This window comes from Prinia subflava, chromosome 18, assembly GCF_021018805.1.
Source record: "Prinia subflava isolate CZ2003 ecotype Zambia chromosome 18, Cam_Psub_1.2, whole genome shotgun sequence".
Taxonomy (NCBI): Eukaryota; Metazoa; Chordata; class Aves; order Passeriformes; family Cisticolidae; genus Prinia; species Prinia subflava.
In genome coordinates, this window is record NC_086264.1 from 2,598,870 (window position 1) to 2,616,853 (window position 17,984).

Here is a 17,984-nt window from a genome sequence, read left to right on the forward strand (position 1 = left end):
CATTTACATCAAGGAACAAAGGCTAGTTCCTTCTGTGAAAACCCTGCAGCATCTGGTACTCCGTTCTCTTTTCTCTGAGTTAATCAATTTATACTTCTGAAGATAAAGAAGGAAAAAGGACTGATTTTAACTTAGTACTACAGTGAGGACCCAACAGATTGCAGAAGCACTTGAAACAAAGTCTACTTTAATCTTCTTGGTTCCTGCATCATTAGTTATTGTACAAAATGAAGCAGCTCCAACACTTGAGACAGACTCTGCCTGGGTGATAGTCTGGTTTCCTAACTGGAATGAGGAAAAGGAGGATTTGGTCTGACTCAGTGTCACTTTGACCCATTATGAAGCTGAGGACTTGTTCCCTGTATAAGCCCTGCTGAAACCAGTTTGTTCACATTAAAAATTGCCTTTTTTTTAATTAAAATGGGGTAGCAAAGTGTTTCCAACTAGTTCCATCCCCAGATGTAGCAAAGGTCAGTGGGAACAGTGCTTTGAACATGTGAAATGCTGAAAAATCCAGTTTTCACTGAAAGAAGGAGTTCTTTGAACCAGGCCTTTGCCTCAAGTCCAGAGCAGTAAAATGAGAATAACATTGCACTTCATGTCCAAGATGGCTGTGGCAGTGAAGGAGTTTGTATCTGCAGACAGCTCAGCTGCTACAGGAATGAGTGCCTGAAAAACACCCACCCCCAGGTGCTCCCATGTCTGTGCCCTGTACAGCAACACCTCTTAAGTGTCACAGGTTAAAAAGGCCAAAACAAGAGTCAAGGCGGAAAAAAATATGTGTATTTGGATGAGTTGAGATAAGATTTGACAACAGAGTGCCTTTGTAAATACTTTTTAACTGAATTATTTTATTTCAGCAGCCTTCCAGGCTGGACATTTTGAAGGAAAAACCATTGTAGGATTGAAAGAGGATTCTTCAAGAATTAACAAGCTCAGACAGTGACATTCCCTCCATGGATCTCAGCAGCCATGGCAGGAGAAAATCCCCTTTAACAACCATGAGGAGTACTGTGTTAGAGTAATAGATTTATTTCTGTTGCCTGCTGTGTGCTCACAGTGCCCTCTGAAATTGGGATCTGGCTCTTGATGTGCTTCAGGAGCAGTGTGGGATGTGTTTTTGCAAGGTCAGGTTTACACATAAGCTTGAGATAATCTGCAAGCTTCCAAAGCTTCTGTTTTTTGCCAGGTTATCGAGATGCCTGAGGTGGTAGGGAAATAGAAGGTGACCACACCATTTGCCTTTAGTGCTTGCTTTTATTTTTGTTCAGAACACCTTTCTTCTTTTCCTGCTATATGTAAATATCCAAATGCAGGATTTTTTTTTTTTACCAAACACATAATAATGACAGCGGTATGTGAAATTGAAAAATCAATACAGCACAAATTCTGATGTTTCTAAACCAGATCATAACATTTTCTTTTATGAAGTATCCTTATTCATGAATTTTGATTAGGATTAAATCAAAACTGCAGCTGGAGAGGCTGTTGACTGCAAGCATAGTGGAAATGCACATTTTAGGACAGTGCTTTCACTTAGCAGAGTAACCTGCTTCTTTCAGTACTCATTTGAGGTTCAGTTCCTAAGGCTTTTTTAATATAGCCCAAATCCTGAGCTTGTTTGTATTGTTTTATTCATAATGCTAAGAGCTTCCTAGGAATTATAAAACAAAGCTTTCATGTCACTTTCATCCCTCTAAGCAAGAGCTCTGAAACATTTACATTCTTTGCTTTTAATTTCCACGTATCAGACCTGGAGACTCCATATGAGAGCTTCACATTCTCACTGTGGGTGCTGGCTACCATAACCAAACTTTAGCATAATCCTTCCAGAAGGCAGGTTTTGCTCTCATTTTGCTTTCATAGGTTCTTCCTGCTCACATCCTGCAGATCTTCAGTGCCAGGATGTTTCCCTGCTCCTTACAGCCCTTGGTAAGTTTTCACTGGCAGCACTGATATCAAACTGGAACATTACAGAATATTATAAAGAACATAACCCCAATACAGTATCTTTTCCTAGGAATTTACTCACCTCTTCACAGGTGCTATTACTAAGTCTTCATTGCACTTGCTACAAAATCGGTATCCTGTTGGAAAGCAGCTCCTCAGAGGCTGACACAAGCACACCCAAAACTGGTAACTTCCATGTTACTTGTGTAATTGGCAGCAATAGCATTGTCACATTTTTGGAACCTAAATTTAGGCTCCTGTGTTCTTTATTTGGATATTTAGATATGGGTGGGCTTTTTAGAGAAATCAAAAAATGCTGTTGGTTTCCTTCTGAGTACTGGACGGTCAGTACCTTTTAAACTGTGATGACATGAATTTTGTTACCTAAAAGAAATATGAGGATGTGGCTTTGAGCAGCAGGGTTTGAAGATATTAATCTTAACTACTTTGTCTTTTCTTGCCTGTAGATTATTCATTCTGTGAAAATTGCCTGCAGACACTGATACTGTTCTGTGTTTAGAATTTAAGCCACTGTGCTTCAGAGATAGGCTCTGTTCATTGTGAGGAGTAAGTGCTCTGGGTGTTCTTTTTGTACTTCTTAGTATTAAAGAAAATCTCCTGGGTAGTTATGGTATGCCTTCTAGCAAACCAAGTGCAGCATCCAGGGATTTTCCTAGTATCCAAAACAGCTGCAGATAGGGGTTTTTAATGTAGAAGGCTTGAGAAGTAGTTGAACAAGGGAGTCTAATGGACAGGGAGTCTTGGTTTGTGAATAGCCATAATATTCCCTGTTTGGGAAGTAATAAAGGAATAGAGAGCAGAACAAAAGTCATTTTGACATGCCAATGACTTCAACACAAACAAGCATGTTTTGTAAGGAGGCTTCAGTCTCCTGCTTGCATGGGGATCCCTCCTCAGGTGTGTGCTCACTGCTCTTTGCTTGGACATTTCCTAGGAAACGCATCCCTCTGCTCGGCAGCACCTCAGTACACATCTATCCCCAAGCGAGTCCCTCGGGAGGGCAGATCCAGAGCGAGATCTCCAGTGGATTTGCTCTTAACTACTCCACCTGCTGAGCTTGCAGCTGGCCCTGCTGCCTCACCTGAGCACAGCCCAGCCCCAGGGAAGGTTGGCTCTCCGGAGGGAGCAGCCACAGCCCCACAAACAGGCATGTCCAGTCCCATGTCCTGATCAGGGCACCTTCACCCTCCCTCAGTTCTGTTCGAGCAGAAGGTTTATTCTGTGATAAATGAACTGTGAGTAAAGCGTAGCAGCTAATAATGTATTATGCAGTGAGAAGATAAATTCCACGCAGCACTAATTTTAAGGCCTGTTCAATTGCCTGTTATTCAAATTAAAAGGCTGTAAGGATGCTTGACATCAATATTTGCAGTAGAAAATATTCGTAACAGCTGTTGTGGTTCTTGTAACACATTTAGTAAAGTTCTGGGGTTTACTGAAAGTGTTGGTGGGGATTTTATTTTGTAAGAACCTCAATTTAAAGGGAACATTTAGATAATTTATAATGGCCTTTTTATTATTATTGATGATAATATTGTTACTATTTTCCCTAGCTTCTCAGCCTATAGAAACTAGTGAGCCCACACCAAAGAGGCTACAGAACAAGATGGAAAGCCTGCAAAACCTGGTGGAATCATTACAGATAAAAAACCAAGGTGCCAGTATTTACCAAAAATATTCCTTTTATTGAAAAAAAACACACACACTCTCCAGAAACTGCTCTTAGTACCTGCCAAAGCACTATCTTTGCTTTTACTAGCACACACTAGTTTCACTAGCAGTACCCACTTCTGGATTATCCTGCTCCTGGGAGAGTAATTAGATTGACTCCATAATGCCCTTAACTCTAATAAGCTTCAGGATCTTTAACATCTTAAGCATGGCAGCTGTTTAGGGGTGTCCTCGTGTGCTGTCACGGCCAATTACAGGGAATTTTTCACAAGCTGATGATGCTTTCATGGAAACTGCAAGATTTCCAAAACTTAGTTGCATGAGCTCCTGGGATGGCAGGATGCCAAATGAAAAGGGGTTTATTTTCCCTGTACTTTTTCTTATAGCATATTCTAGTCTCTTCCCCCTTTTCTCCTTTAAGTCTCGTTGCACAGATTTGGGAAATTACTATTTCCATTTCACTAGTGCATTTGTGTTAGGGACATACAAGTGACCTGATGTAGGTAAAACTAATTAAGTTATTTATATAAATAAGTCAAAGGTAAGTGTTCTCATTTTTGTTCTTTGACATCCATTAGTATCCTCAGTGGTTTTTCTATATTCATATTGCAAACTGAAGCTGCATTTGAAAGGGCTTGGTAGGTGCAGCATAATTTGTTATATGGGAGGATTTCATGAAGCTTCAGGTGGCTGCTGCACCTGAGACCTCAGCCTTCGGAATATAAGGTGGTGTTCAGCTAATCTGTTCCTCTGCTATTTTCAGCCAATGATCAGAACTCAGGTGATTAAGACAAAGAAATTCAAGGAAAAGGAGAGACAGCTGTCCAAGGGAAGGCACTGTATGCATTAGGGATTGTTTTCATGTCGGTACATTGTGCTTAAAATAAGTTATGCTTTTAAAGATAAATAATGAAAGCCTTGACAAATTTTTAACTCTTGTTTATAGCTCTTATTTTAAATGAGCAGGAAGTATAGAGTAGAAAGGGACTTTAAGGATAATCTCATTCCAACCTCTTGCCATGGGCATGGACACCTTCCACTGTCCCAGGTGCTCCAAGCCCTGTCCAACTTGGCCTTGGACACTTCCAGGGATGGGGCAGTCACAGCTACTCTGGGCACCCTGTGCCAGGGCCTCACCACCCTCACAGGGAAGGATTTCTCCCTATGTGTAAGCTAAATTCTTCCTCTTGAAGTTTGAATTCCATACTGTACTGTGATTCATTTAAGCAGAATGGACTCATCAAACTTTAGTTCAAGTCTTGTATGGGGAGAAGAAATTACTGAGTTGTTCCTAAGATGTCCTCAGTTATTGCCAACAGTATTTTAATCCGAGGAATTTTTTTAGATTTCCTAATAATTTTTTCCACTGTTTCTGATAGTTTTTGCAACCGTGTTGCAAGGTCAGTCAAAATATTAGTAAAAGCATCTCCCCTCTCCTCGGAATCGGTTGCACTGAAAATGAAAGGATTGGTTTAGATTGCACATGTATCACAGTTCAGACTTGCCACACATATTGGACAAATCTACCAAAATTTTCTTAAGAGGAGGGTCAGGTGTAGAGAATAAGAACCCCTGGGAAAGATCACTGGTAAGTGCACTCCCAGTTGTGTTCAATGAGCCAAGCTAGAAAGAGTCTCAGCAGCTGCAGCTGTGTGACAAGGGCAGGGAGCAGTTGGAGGGGTCAGAGAGCCAGAGAGGAGAGGGACATCTGCCAGTGCAAAACAGCAGATTAACATCCTTTTGCTGGAATCCAGCAGAGTTGGGGACAGGTCTGGGTTTCCCCCTGCACCAGCAGCAGGCAAGGAACAGAGCCTTAGAACAGCTGAATAGATGCTGGCCTCTGCAGCCCCTACAGCACTTGTTATTCCGTCTTGTGCAGGTGGATGGCACAGGAGACTGTCAGGCCAAGCTTGCCCACAGCAAGAACAGCACAGAGGGCAGCCAACCCCCAGGAGAAAAAACCTAACACCAGGCTAATGTGTGGAGAGGCTCCAAAGGGTAAATTCAACTCCCAGAGAGAATGTGGGATGGGCATGAGTTTTGCAAAGCAAACGAGCTGCAGTGAAGGTTTTTGAAGGAGACTTTAAAATGGTTTATGCCCAGTCCCCTCAGGCTGCTTGCACAGATCACCATCCAGCTGCAGCATTCAGCATTTGTGCACCAAACTTCTTCAGAAAAAGGAATAGCTTGTGCTTCACACAAAAATAATTGAATTGTCTAATTTTTCAGAAGTTTGTTGTCAGGGGGATGACCTTTAAAGGTAGCTCTGTGGTTGCAGGCTTTGCCAAGCTGTGAGTTGAGACAGTTTATTGTTTGCTTGGAGATCTCCCGAGCCGCTGGCTTGTTAGATCCATGCAGGAATGTCAACAATAAGTTATTTCTCACACGTAGCTTCACTGGTCTCACAGCCAGGACATTGACAGCTATCAGCCATTCCAGCAGCATCTTTTTATGCAGCAAGGCAACTTTGTATAGCTCTATTTTCACCTTTGAGCAAATAGATTCTTCAATAATGAGAAAACACCCCTCTGAACTTGGAGAAAATACTACTAGGTTCCTCCAGAAAAACTGAAATCCAGATTCTTTCTTTCACTATACCCAAACCATTTTATTTACACAGCATAGGTCCTGCTGGGGAAGCAGTGATAGGAATGGCATAATAATTTAGAGGCTGTAGCAAAAGCTCATTGCAGGTCTTTGTAGAAACCACAGATGATCATTCAGCAAAATGATACAACCATGAGGACTGGGAGTTGTCTGTGGGATCAAAGCACAGGGTGTTTAATTAAAAAAATAAATTGTTCTCAATTTGAAAGACTTCTCAGGGTTGGTCTATTTGACATGTTCACCACTGCATTAGAAAATCTATTCTAGCATAGGTTAAGTAGCTTTCTAGTGAATAACTTAATCTAATAGCACAGTTAATCTCCTCAGACAAGCCTCAAGTGTGTATAAATACGCTCAGGCGGCAGCGGCTGTGTGCCAAGTGTTTCTTGAGTTGACAGTATCTCACTGTTTGAGGAGCTTGCAGTGGGGGAAGAGATTTGTAACCACCTTGAAATGAAATGTTTTGCTTCGACTTCAGGGATTTCTGAAGATCACCTTCTGTTGCTGCTGTATATTAGGTATAGTATCCCCTTCGGTTTCTTGTTAGAAAAGCCAAGTGCAAAGAATGCAGCTGAGTTGTTGGATAGAAAGCAAAATTCTAACTTGCCAGTGGTACTTGTTTCTTGGCCTTAGCCTCTCTCCCTCCTCACACTCCCCTCAATACCCTCCCAGGAGTTCCCTGAGCTGGTTTGTGGCCAGATCTGCAGAAGCAGGCAGCCCAGCCCACTCTCACTGAAAAGCTGGTATCCAAGCCCCAGTAAGAACACTTCCAACACTTGTTCTTCCCAGCAGCTCTAGCATTGTCTAACCAATGGGATGCCCATTAACCCACCCGATCAGCCTCTGACGTTCACGTTCCAGTCTTTCACCAAAGCCGTTCTATTTCACACATCCAGACTGCTCCACCACACAGGATTAGCAGAGGCATTTAGATCAGTGATGTGTTTTTTGAAGTACATCTTCCAAACCAAAGTGTTAATTTGTATACTTGCAGATCTCCTACAAAACTCTGCTCTCCCAGACCAAGCTCACTCAAGGCAAGGGCTGCTTGCAGGCCAGAGCTTGGTTCAGTATTGTGGAAAGAGGAGCTTGCTCAAGTGGCAGCATGTATTTGTACCTAAAAATACAAAAGGCAGGGAAGGGAGAGCAGCTTTCTGCTTCTATCATATAAAGATACCAACTCGCTGAAGCTGGAAGTATTCTACTTCATCTGGCTTACTAGAAGACCACAACTTAAATTCAAGCTAAAAAGCTTAGTCTTAGAAAATATTTACAATACTGTGGTATTGTTCCTCAGTATGCCACCTGACTCTGTTCCAGCCAGAACCCTTTCCCTAGCCATCACATCATTCCAGATTTTTTTTAAAGCCTGCTCCCACCCTGACAAAGTAATTCATTAAGCCGAGACCGTCCTGTCTGACCTTTGCTCTCCCCTCAGCAGGAGTGGAGCTGCCTGCCAAGCCTTTCATTTGAGCCGACATGATTGCTGGACAGTAGGGGGTAGAGAATGAACTATTTTGGGGTTCAACCTTTTGTTACTCAGGAGCGGGAGGGCCACTTCTCAGCCATTCCTTAGCCCCAAGATTTCAGGTCAAGTGGCTCACTTGGATCAAAGTTACCAAAATGAGTGAGGTCACTGGTCAACTGGTAATGAACCGTCAATCTGAAAATGTTTATTGTTTCCTTAGTACATTACATAAATTAAAACACTGAAGTTCCTGTTACAGTGTTGGTAACCACACCTCCCAGTACGCTTCCCAAGCCCAAGCAGTGGGTACCAAGATGCATCCCACAGCCCCACTCAAAGCAACACTAACTCAAGTCCAGGGTCCTGATCCACCTGGACAGGCAGGTGCTTGGAATGCTGCTCATGCCTTCTTAGCCTACTTGTGTCTCTTCGGTACGCACTCAAAGTTGATTTTTTAGGTTGCCAAAAGATTTCCTAAAGAGATCTGCTGCTTACGTGGTTTGATACGGGATTTCCACAGCTCTGCACTTGAGAGGGTCTCCTAGAGAAGAAGGGGAGCCCCCCCCTAAGGTTTAGGGGCTCGGTGATTCACCTAGGCAGGTCTGCCATTAGATCAGCAGCTTCCACCTTCCCACTAATGGTATCCCCACCACTGATGAACAATTTGATCTTCGTGTTCAGTCACTAGGGTCCTGTTACTGCATTCTTCCCAGCGTCTGACCTTCCCATTCTCCACCAAGATAAATTTCCACTCTATTCTGGTGTCTACGGGCAGACTGATGGATTCGGACCAGAAGCCATCCTTGTCACACTTGAGGGGGACATAGCTGTGCCACTGGCCCAGACACTCGTGGTCCCCCGTGACACCGATGAGCTGCGTGTCAGAGTGGGTGATGTAGTGCACACGGAAAGCCACGTGGATGTTCTGGAACATGGGGGGCACGGCTGCAACTCTCTTTGCTTTCGAGTCCCCATCACAGCAGTCTCCTTGTTCCCATTCCTTGCTGTCTGAGTCTTCCATGCTGCCATCCTTGCCATCCTCCCCTTCGACCAGGTGCTCAGAAACAACTTCCCACTCCTCATGGTCCAAGTCCCTCCTCTCAGCTGGCTGACACGGCTGCTCCCCACTTCTGTCCTTACACTCATCATCAGAGGCTCCTGCCAAGTTCATCACGCACCATCCGTCACTTGCCTGTCCCACCAACAGCGCTCCCAGTTCGCCCGCCTGGCTGGCGGCCACATCAGCTGGATGCTCCCCCGAGTCCGTGCCGCCGAGCTTCGGGATCAGCGGCTCCAGCTCCACAGCTTCGCCCGACACTGCACCGCTCGGGACATGGTTAAGCTCTTCCCTCGAGGCAGCCGCCAGATCCTCTCCTGGCTTCGAAGGGCCGGCCGGGGCAGCAGCCGCGACCTCCCGCCTCAGCGGCTCCCCGCCCGCCGCAGCATCCTCTGCAAGTGACACTGAGGGAGAACGGCAACGGGTTAGGCTGAGCGCCGGCAAGCCCGAGTTCTCGCAGGCTCGGGCAGCCCGAGACACCCCGAGCATCGCCTCCCCACCCCGTACCTGTGGCCGCCGCCCCCCCGCTCGCCCGCCGGGGCCCCTCTCTGCCGGCCGCCGCCTCCTGGCCGCCCGCCTCGGCTCGCCGGTCGCTGTCGCCGTACCAGAGCCAGGCGACGATGGCGGCCAGCAGCCCCACGAGCAGCGCCGGCCACAGCCCCGCGCCCAGCCAGCCCCAGCCGCGGGGCTCTGCGGGCAGCGCGGCGGCGCCGGGCGGCCGCAGCACGGGCGGGCCGCGGTCGCGGGCCATGGCCGGGCGCTGCAGCTGCGGGACCGCCGCCCGCGCCCCCGGCGCCGCTTTAAGCCGGGCTCCGGATCCGGGGAGGAGCCGCGCCGGGCCGGGCGGGGCTGGGCTCAGCCGCGGAGGCGGTGGAAAGGCATAAACTCACAAAGTCAGCGCGGAGAAAGTTTCCACTTGTTAGGCGCCCACACCGCTTTTCTGCCTTCTCTCACAATTGATACGGTTGCAAGGGACCTCCGGAGATGATCTAAGCCCAAGCCCCCTGCCAAGGCAGAGTCACGCAGGGCAGGTTTAATTCTGGCAATGCTGGTGGGCTTAGATGCTCCGACAGGGGTGTGCTGAGGGGACTGATTTGCTGGTATTTTAATGCTTGTGATGGTGAAAATCCTGTCCTGCTCTGGTATCTGTGAGAAGTGCGATGAATTCACTACTGATTTGTAACCTCTTCATCATACTCTAATGACTACAGCTGGATTCCTTGACATTGCCCTGCCCTCCTGGCTTCTGTATTATGCTCAGGAAGCTTTCTGGACTACCAGGATTTCAGAGTCCATTAATGCAGAGGATATTTGATATTTAATTAAATTTACCTTCATTTTACTACTTTTGAGGTGATGATGTCAAACCTCATTTCAAAATTAAGAGGTTATAGAGACAAACCTTACTAGAAACCCAACAATTGTAGTAAATGCACCTTGGGACTTTGTATTTTGAATTGGCAGTTCTGGAGTAACAAACTGTGAAAATGTTTATAACACCAAAGATTAACACCAGGGAAGGAATGAGGGGAGGCAGTTCCACTCAGTTCTGATTGCTGCCTTTTTTAAATCCATTCTTTTGATCTGGCCAAAGGTATGGTCATGATTGGATCTCTAAAGCCCACTGATGAGATTTTGCCCACTATCTCATTAGACAAGAGAATGGCTACGTGGATGTTCCAGTAAGTCTATTTCCAGTGTGTGAACTTCTTAATCTTTCAGTGTCAACTCGAGCAGCACTCCCTCAGCTTAACGGGACAGTAAATGTCAATCGAATTTATAGAAGCACAAGTGTGCAGCCTCCGTGGGGCAGCTCCCTGGCTGACGTGGAGGAGGGTGGCTGTGCAGAGACACAGAATTCATGATCTAAATATCTTCCCCTTCTTTGCCTACCACAGTAGCTGAGGAACTGTCTCCTCCAGCAAAGTGCTGAGCTGGTGCTTAAGTCAAAATATCTATTTTGGTACCTGGCTGTCTGGGCTGTGTCCTGGCATGGGCTGAAAGTGCACTGCTCACATCTCCTGCTCGGTAACACAGGGGAGGGAAAGAGCTGTGGAGCCAGGACATGCCTGGGCACTTTCCCAGTGACTGAGGGCTTGGGTGCACTCTCTTTTACCACTGTCAGTGCTTCAAGGTGCTGCTCAGGCTTGCTGTTTAAAACAAACCCTTGGCTGTAATGAGCTGTGCTAACTACTGAAACTTTGCACAGTAGGTGATATTTTTGCAGTTTACTTAGGTTTCTTTTTTCCTAGCCTTCAAAAAGTTCCCTGCCCTGTGTCTGTGCACCACCTTGCTCAGCTGGGATTGCCACTTCAGGCACCTACACACTGCTGTTTCTGTAAATACCATGTGTGCACTGCAATTTAGACTTCCCAGCCACCTCCCTGCAGCTGAGCAGACAACCCATTAATTATTGTAGCATTACACTAAAAGGGCATCCTCCTGCCAGCCCTCAGCAGAGATGAAGAGGTGGTGTTTGGAGCTGCTAACCCACATTTCTTTCCTTAAGCACATTTGATAAAACAGCATAGGAAGGGACAACAAGCAAACACAGCCTAGAAGAGACTACTGCAGGAATCCTTAAGGAAAGGTTTATTTTGAAGATATAGAAATGCACAGGATGAAAGGCAGGGTGCTGCTTTAATGAGTAGAGGTATTCATCTCCATGCTCATTCAGACCTCTTCTGGTGCCAGACTTTTTCACCAGCACCTGCAGAAAAAAATAAAGCAAAGCACCCCAATTGCTTTGAGTGCTCAGGGTAATTGTTGGTACCACAAATGCATTTGGATCACCACAAAAAGAGGGAGTTACCAAGCATGTGACAAAGAGACAAGCTTGCTGCACAGCCAGGCAGGAAAGGACAGTTCAGTAATTCACAGTCCCAGCCCAGTCCTGCACAGTCCCCAGAGGACCTTGCCCTTTGAGAGGCAGCATGGATTTATGTGGATGTAATGGGTTTTACTCGTGCCTGTCACTGTCATCACCTGTGCAGGCAGCAGCCAAGTTTGCTTTGCAACTCCTCTTAGGGTGCCTTGAATTAATTTGCTATCTCCTGTTTTTTTAAAACAAGGGTTTCTGTGAATACTAAGGGTTAAACTCCTGAACTGCTGATCAGTTATGGAGTGTTAGAAGCACAGATGCTGGACAGGAGAGAACTGAGAAGGGTCACTGAAGGCTGAGGTTTCTCTTCTGAAGCAAATGCATGGACTGTTGCAGATGGTAACTTGTTCCTTTGAAGGCTTTGGTCTCTTCTCTAGGAATTCTTGAAGTGCTCATATCCTGTACAACTTCGAGATTTCTGTCTCCTTAGAGGATTTCCAAAGCAGATAGAGAAATGCTCCAAAATACAACTGAGATTTTTTTAAAGCTTTCATCAGAACCAAACATGGTGTCTGTACAACAGAGGGACAAGGAAAAAAATTCTTAAAGTTTCAGGGACATAATTCTGTTTCTAATTAATTCAAGACTTCAGTTTGTTCTCTCAGTCATTCCTGATGTTGCAGGATTACTTTGAGAGCAGTGTTCTGTGAGTGAGGCTCTGTTGCACCATTGTTTGCTCATCAAGTGGGAGAGCACTGGAAGAGCAGGGGAGTATTTGGAAAAGCCACATGTGACTTTGTGGAATTCCTAGCTGGCTGGCCTGAGATCAGGAGCCTCCAGCCTGACGCCTTTTCACGTTTCAGAACCAAAACCAAAACAGGAGGGCGATATTTACTCCCGCAGCTCTGTGACCGAGGCAGCAGCCAAAGGCGTTGTTCGGAAGGGCTGGCCCTCGGGCGGTGTCTCACAGGAACTCTGTTACTCTGTCAGCTGTGCCATCTAGTGTGGTGACAGGGAATCTCCCGTGAGAAATGGAGCACCTGGGTGCTTCTGTCCTACTGTCCTGGCTCTGACAGAGGCACTTGGGGATCTATCTGGGGAGCTCCTGTGAGGCTGGCCACCATCTGAGCCCGGGGAGAGAATGCTCTTAAAGCCTTGTGAGTCCACAGTGCTTTGTCCAGTTCTGCAACAGAACAAAATGGACACGTGAGTAAGTAAGAAAGAAATACAAATCCGGGAGCCCTGTCACTCCCTGAGGATGTGCTGTTGGGTCATCTGGAGGTGCCACAGGCAGCTCCATGCTGGAACAGATGCCAAGTGCCAGCGCTGCAGCAGTGTGCTTTGGGAGTTTCCCCTTGCAGTGGCTGCAAGGTATAGCCATGTTCAGCACCACGGATTCTTTCAGTGAGAAGAATTCCTCTTCTAGTTTAACTGGAAACAGTCAAGTGTTAAAAGGAGATGGGAGAATGAGCAATGTCACATCTCCTTTTCCCATCTTAACTGTAACTCCCAGAGCTTAAGCTACAGTAGCTTCCTTGGGAGCCAGGTTAAAATCTTAAGTTCAAGACTGGTGCTGTGGAGGTTTTCCAGGCATTTGTTTGACGCTTTCTGTGTTGGATCCCCACCCAAGCAGGTAGAAAAATGGGAAGGGCAAGTATTCATGTACTTTGAAAGAAACCATGACCATGACTGGCATTCTGCCCCAGCCATCTCCCGTATTATTTGGAGTATCTCAGCTGTGAACACTGGAGACTCGTGTGCAGCGTTGCTCAGCAGTCAGCAGGTGGCACAGGAGGAGTACGGCTGGCAGGAAAAACTCTTCCCTCCCAAAGAGACAGGAGATGCTTTCTCTCAGTTGCTGTTAACTTAAAGAGTGGTTGGTTAGTAATGAGGACATCCCAGATCCAGACCTCCTTTCCATTATGAGCGATGAAAATCTGGAAGGCAGCTAAAAGGGACCTCAGGAGTCCACTTTGGGCCTGATGTCATTCTTCTTTGAGAACAGTGACCCAACCTGGACACAGATGTGACCCTCAAAGGTCTTACCCAGGCTGAGAAGCACAGAGCACACAGGTTTTCCCTCCATTTTTAAGCACACAGGTTGTGATTTTGAGTTTGCTCTGCTGTTTCTCCATGTTAGAATTCATTTCATCCTTGTTTAGCTAACTCAAAACATGTAAAAGGTCTAATACCATTCTTTCCTACTCTACCCATAGTAATCTAACTTGGAATTCCTTCTTGGGTTTGAGGTAGAGCTTATTGCTTGTCCTGCCAGTGTCTTACTGCATTTCCTGTGCTTTCTGTGGATTTCTGTACTGTGACAGTAGTGTCAATAACAGCTTTCCCTACATCCCTTTTCCTCCTAGGTTTGTTTCCCATGAGCCATTATTTGCCAGCTCTTTCAGTTTATTAGTCACTCTGTGTAAATCACACTTTCTATTTTGTTCTTTGTTCTCCTTTTCCCCAGCTGGTACAGCTGCATTCCAGGTGCCCTTTCACAGTTGGTGCCTGTTGCTTTTTACCTCCTCCCAGGCATAAACCAAAGTATAATATATTTGGCTAATTTGTCTTAAGTTCATCTCAGACTCCATTGAAGTTATGGTACTCAGCAGCTCTTAGAAATTGAATCATAAATGAGATTTCCCAGCAAAATCCTGCTGACAGCCCCTCATGGTTGTCTCACATCCTGGAGACATCACGCTTTGACTTCCATCTGGATTCTTTACATTGTCAGGCCCATAGGAAAATGCAGCATGAAAGACAAGTGAAGTGTGGTATTATTTCACACTCCTTCTTTGATTTAGAAACCTTTTTAGAAATTCTGAATATGGGTGCTAATGCCTCTGTATTTTAGATGCTACTTTCCTGAAAGCTGCAAGAAAGTTGTATTGTATATCACATTATTTAATTCAAAATTAGTTTGTGGGGTGGTTTGTTTGTTTGTTTGTTTGTTTTCTGTGTTGCCTGGCTGCTTAACATGTGGGGATTCTTGGGGAAGGATTCCACCAAATGCTCTGTAAGCTCTGATGGTAGTGCTTATCTTCATGACCTGAGTAAGTCTGATTACAGGTCTGGCATCACAGTTGCAGGGAAGTGCCTTCACTGGTGGTACATTTTTTTCCTCCCTGAGATGAAAATCCAGGGATGTAAAATAAGGTCACAGCAGGGATCTTTCATGTGCCTTGAAGTGCAGCTTTGCACTTCATCAAATCTGTGTGTCCCGTTGTGACTCTGTCCCCACAGGTTCCTCTTCCTGGTTAAGTGCATGCGGGGGGATGTCACTGGTCACTTGGTCATGTGCTGCTTGGGTCTGGTGACAGGGAAAGCAAAAGTCCTTTCCCACGCACTCTTGTCAGAGGGCAGGGCGGGCCCTGAGCCAGGACCTGCTGCAGTGGCTCTGTCCTGAGGCCCGGGTCACATGCTAGAACCGTGGTAGGGGCCCTTTTCTGCTTCCCCAAGGTGTTCCCTTTGGTGCCAAGGGACGCAGCTGACCTACACAAGACAGTGCAGACTGTGCTGAAGCTCCCATCCTAGAGCACAGGTCTGCTTTGGGCCTATATTTAAGATATTAAATACTCAGAACTGAGGCTGGCAGGCACCCAAGTGCAACAGGTCACTGGGGCTGGAGCCTGGGATGTGAAAGGAATGGGGACAGAGGAGCTGGGCTCTGGAAGAAGCACAGATCTAGAAATAGCCAGAGGGTGCTGGTTGCTTGGCTTTGCTGTCAAGGCCCCGTTTGCCTTCCCTTTCCCCCTCAGTGTTTTTTCCTCAGTGCCTCCTCTGTGTTGAGCAGATGATGGAACAGTTGAGGGCAGCATTGCTGTCAGCAGCTGTGAGCAGTTGTCCTGCAGGGAGCCTGGCACCCTGCCCATCCAAACAGGCCCGGGATTTTGTTTACTGCACTGGGATAAAACCCTGCCACGCACTGGTGCCAGCACATCGTGGGGCAAAGCTTTGCCTCCAGCAGGGATTCAGAGCCACGTGAATGGTGGTAGGAGATTGCATAGCCTCCCTACCAGGATTAGACCCCTAGGATATCCTTGGTTCCTTTAACCCTTTGCACAACATTTCCCTCATCCTTCCCCTGACCTGTCACTTGAGACCTCCCCCTGTGGCACATTTCCAGGGAAGCTGGTGTCTGTCATGCCTGCAGGCAGCGCTGCCCTGAGGCTGTCCCACACACAGCCCTGTTGTCTGAGCTGGCAGACAGGAGCTGTTTGTATCCAGGCTGACACACAAAGCATTTGTTTTCCAGTGGTTGCCAGTGGCCAGCTGGGGATAAGAATGACTCATTCCAGGCCTACCGAGTGTGCATTTAAGTGCAGTGGACACTGGGAATCACGAGACTTGTAATGAGAGTTTTTGGTCTTTCCTCATCTGTAGCAGTGAGTTTGGTGCACTATAAGGATGGACATCCCAAGTTTTGTGCATGGGAAGGGTTCAGAGAGCTCAGCTGTGCTGCTCTGGAGCCACTGGTGCTGCCAGCTAGAAGACATTTACACTACAGAATTTTAATTAGAATTAGTTGATCACCCGAGTAAATCACAATGTGATGCAGGCTGGCAAGATCACCTAATTGCAGCCTTCAATCCCTGTGTTTACTTCAGGAACAGGGGAAGATCTCAGCTGTGATATAAGACTGGCTCAGAACAAAGCAGACTGTGCTCTCTCAAATGCACTCAGCAGAGACCTGAAAATCCCTGCCTGTCTGTGCAAAGCCTCCACTTTTCCTCAGGAAAACTGTGTGGAGAGCTAGTCCTCATCTAGGCTTTAATGCAGCAACAGATGTTCTAAGGGCCAGAGTCTGCTCTTGAACTCTTTCAAATCAAAAAAGCGTCTGAGAATAGGCTACAAAAAAGGTGAAAATGAGACTCCTAAAGTTCCTGCTATGGAGCATCCCTCACCTTTGTATGTTGGAGTGGCATTTATGTGGGCCAGGACCCTCAGGTGAGGGAAACATGTGCCATTGGTTTGCTCATTTTAAATGTGCCCTCCTTAGTGCATGCAGTTCCCTTAAAACTAGGTGTGGGTTAAAACTCAAAATCACGAATGGACTTTGGATAATAAAATAAATGGGACAGGCCTCTCTCTCTCTGCCCCTCTCTTCAGGAAGGTCTGGGCCAGGGGCTGGGGTGTTCATCCACTGCTGTGGGATTTGGGCCCTGAAGTCCCACTGGGGCCATAGACTGCAATCTTCCCCTTTATAGGAGGCATGCATGCCATACCATAGGAGAAAAAGTGCATGATCACCATGGATTCTGTTCGAATGAGAGGTTCTTTATGATATCTGTCATGTCCAGGGTTCCAGGAGAGGTTTTCAAGGCTGGAGGGTAAAGTCTCTGCTCTGCAGTGTTAGATATTGATGGGGAAGTGTGTGACTGATAAAGTACCCGGCCTGCATGACTAACCTGACTCTGTTAGCCACATGTATCAGAAACCTTGCCCGCTCCTCATAGCTCTCCCTAGAATAAAAACAGAGACACATTTTTATGGTGATTCAGGCTTGGTTGTCTGCTTATTTGTAAGGCAGAAGTGAACACAATTCTGGGCCAGTTTTGCATTTCTCCAGGCTTTTTTTGCCAGGTTCTCCTTTGCTTCACTGCTGGGAACAGCATGGGCTCATCTCAGCTGTGGGTTTGATTCCTCCCTGGCTGCTGCCACACCTGTGCTTATCCTTGGTGTGCAGAGGATGCTCCCAGTAGTCGAGGGCTGTTTGCAGCGCTCAGCAGCAGTGGAACAGGTAAACCTGGTTCATCCTGGAGCTGCCTCAAGGGCTGTATAGAAAACTGAGGGCTTGAAAAACTGTGTCAGTCTCTGTGGGCAATGCTCAAGAGTATCATATCAAGCACTTGAAAAGACAGCGTTCTTCCTGTTGCAATCTGCATTGCAGAAGCTAAAAACTGAATTAAGGTAGTAAAACTCTGACAGGAGGAGCTTCGCTGATGAGATGGGCTTGGCAGCTGCAAGCCAGGCTTCAGCAAACCTGTTTAAGTTACCCAGACTGTGCCACTTGCCAGAGCCTCCCATCCATCCCAGTGCAGGCCCTGCTGCTTCCTTGCCTTCCTTTCCCAGCAAGGTCTCTGTTTCACAGCCCCTCCTGTTTCACAGGTGACATTCTCCCCATCCCAGAAGGTATTTCCTGGTCCAGCTGGGAGGGCTCCACACTCTGTGCCAGTGCTGGAAAGGAGATGTTTTGAATGAGGGATTCAGCTTTGGAGCTGTGTGAGGGGGGAAATCTGGGTGAAGAGGATGGTGAGGAAGAGGTGGCCTGGAGCGATGCTCAGTCTCAGGCAGGCAGCACAGCTTGGCACCCCTGAGTCCTGAGGCTCTTGCTGCCCAAACAGATGAGTCAGGGGAGCAGCAAACCCAATCAGACGTAGCTGATGGGT

General features: G+C 46.7%; 2 protein-coding genes across 2 annotated transcripts in view; both read right to left on the reverse strand.

Moving 5' to 3' along the window:
- The window catches only part of SEPTIN11 (septin 11), a 215,859-nt gene extending 206,707 nt beyond the window's left edge, over window positions 1-9,152 (reverse strand). The window contains exon 1 of the mRNA XM_063415495.1: window positions 9,148-9,152. The gene's annotated coding sequence lies outside the window, so the exon portion shown is untranslated. The remainder of the gene's footprint in view (window positions 1-9,147) is intronic.
- On the reverse strand, window positions 7,901-9,584 carry STBD1 (starch binding domain 1). Its single transcript, XM_063415497.1, has 2 exons — window positions 9,282-9,584; window positions 7,901-9,178 (listed from the first exon to the last, which is right to left on the reverse strand). Exons 1-2 carry the CDS (start codon window positions 9,523-9,525, stop codon window positions 8,352-8,354), a joined length of 1,071 nt encoding a protein of 356 aa, XP_063271567.1. The 5' UTR covers window positions 9,526-9,584; the 3' UTR covers window positions 7,901-8,351.
- Window positions 9,585-17,984: the final 8,400 nt, after the last annotated feature.

Coding starts and splice junctions, on each gene's coding strand:
- STBD1 (XM_063415497.1), bottom strand. CDS start 9,525: ATGGCCCGCGACCGCGGCCCGCCCGTGCTGCGGCCGCCCGGCGCCGCC. Junction 9,179..9,281: donor CGGGGGGGCGGCGGCCACAG/GTACGGGGTGGG, acceptor GTTCTCCCTCAG/TGTCACTTGCAGAGGATGCT.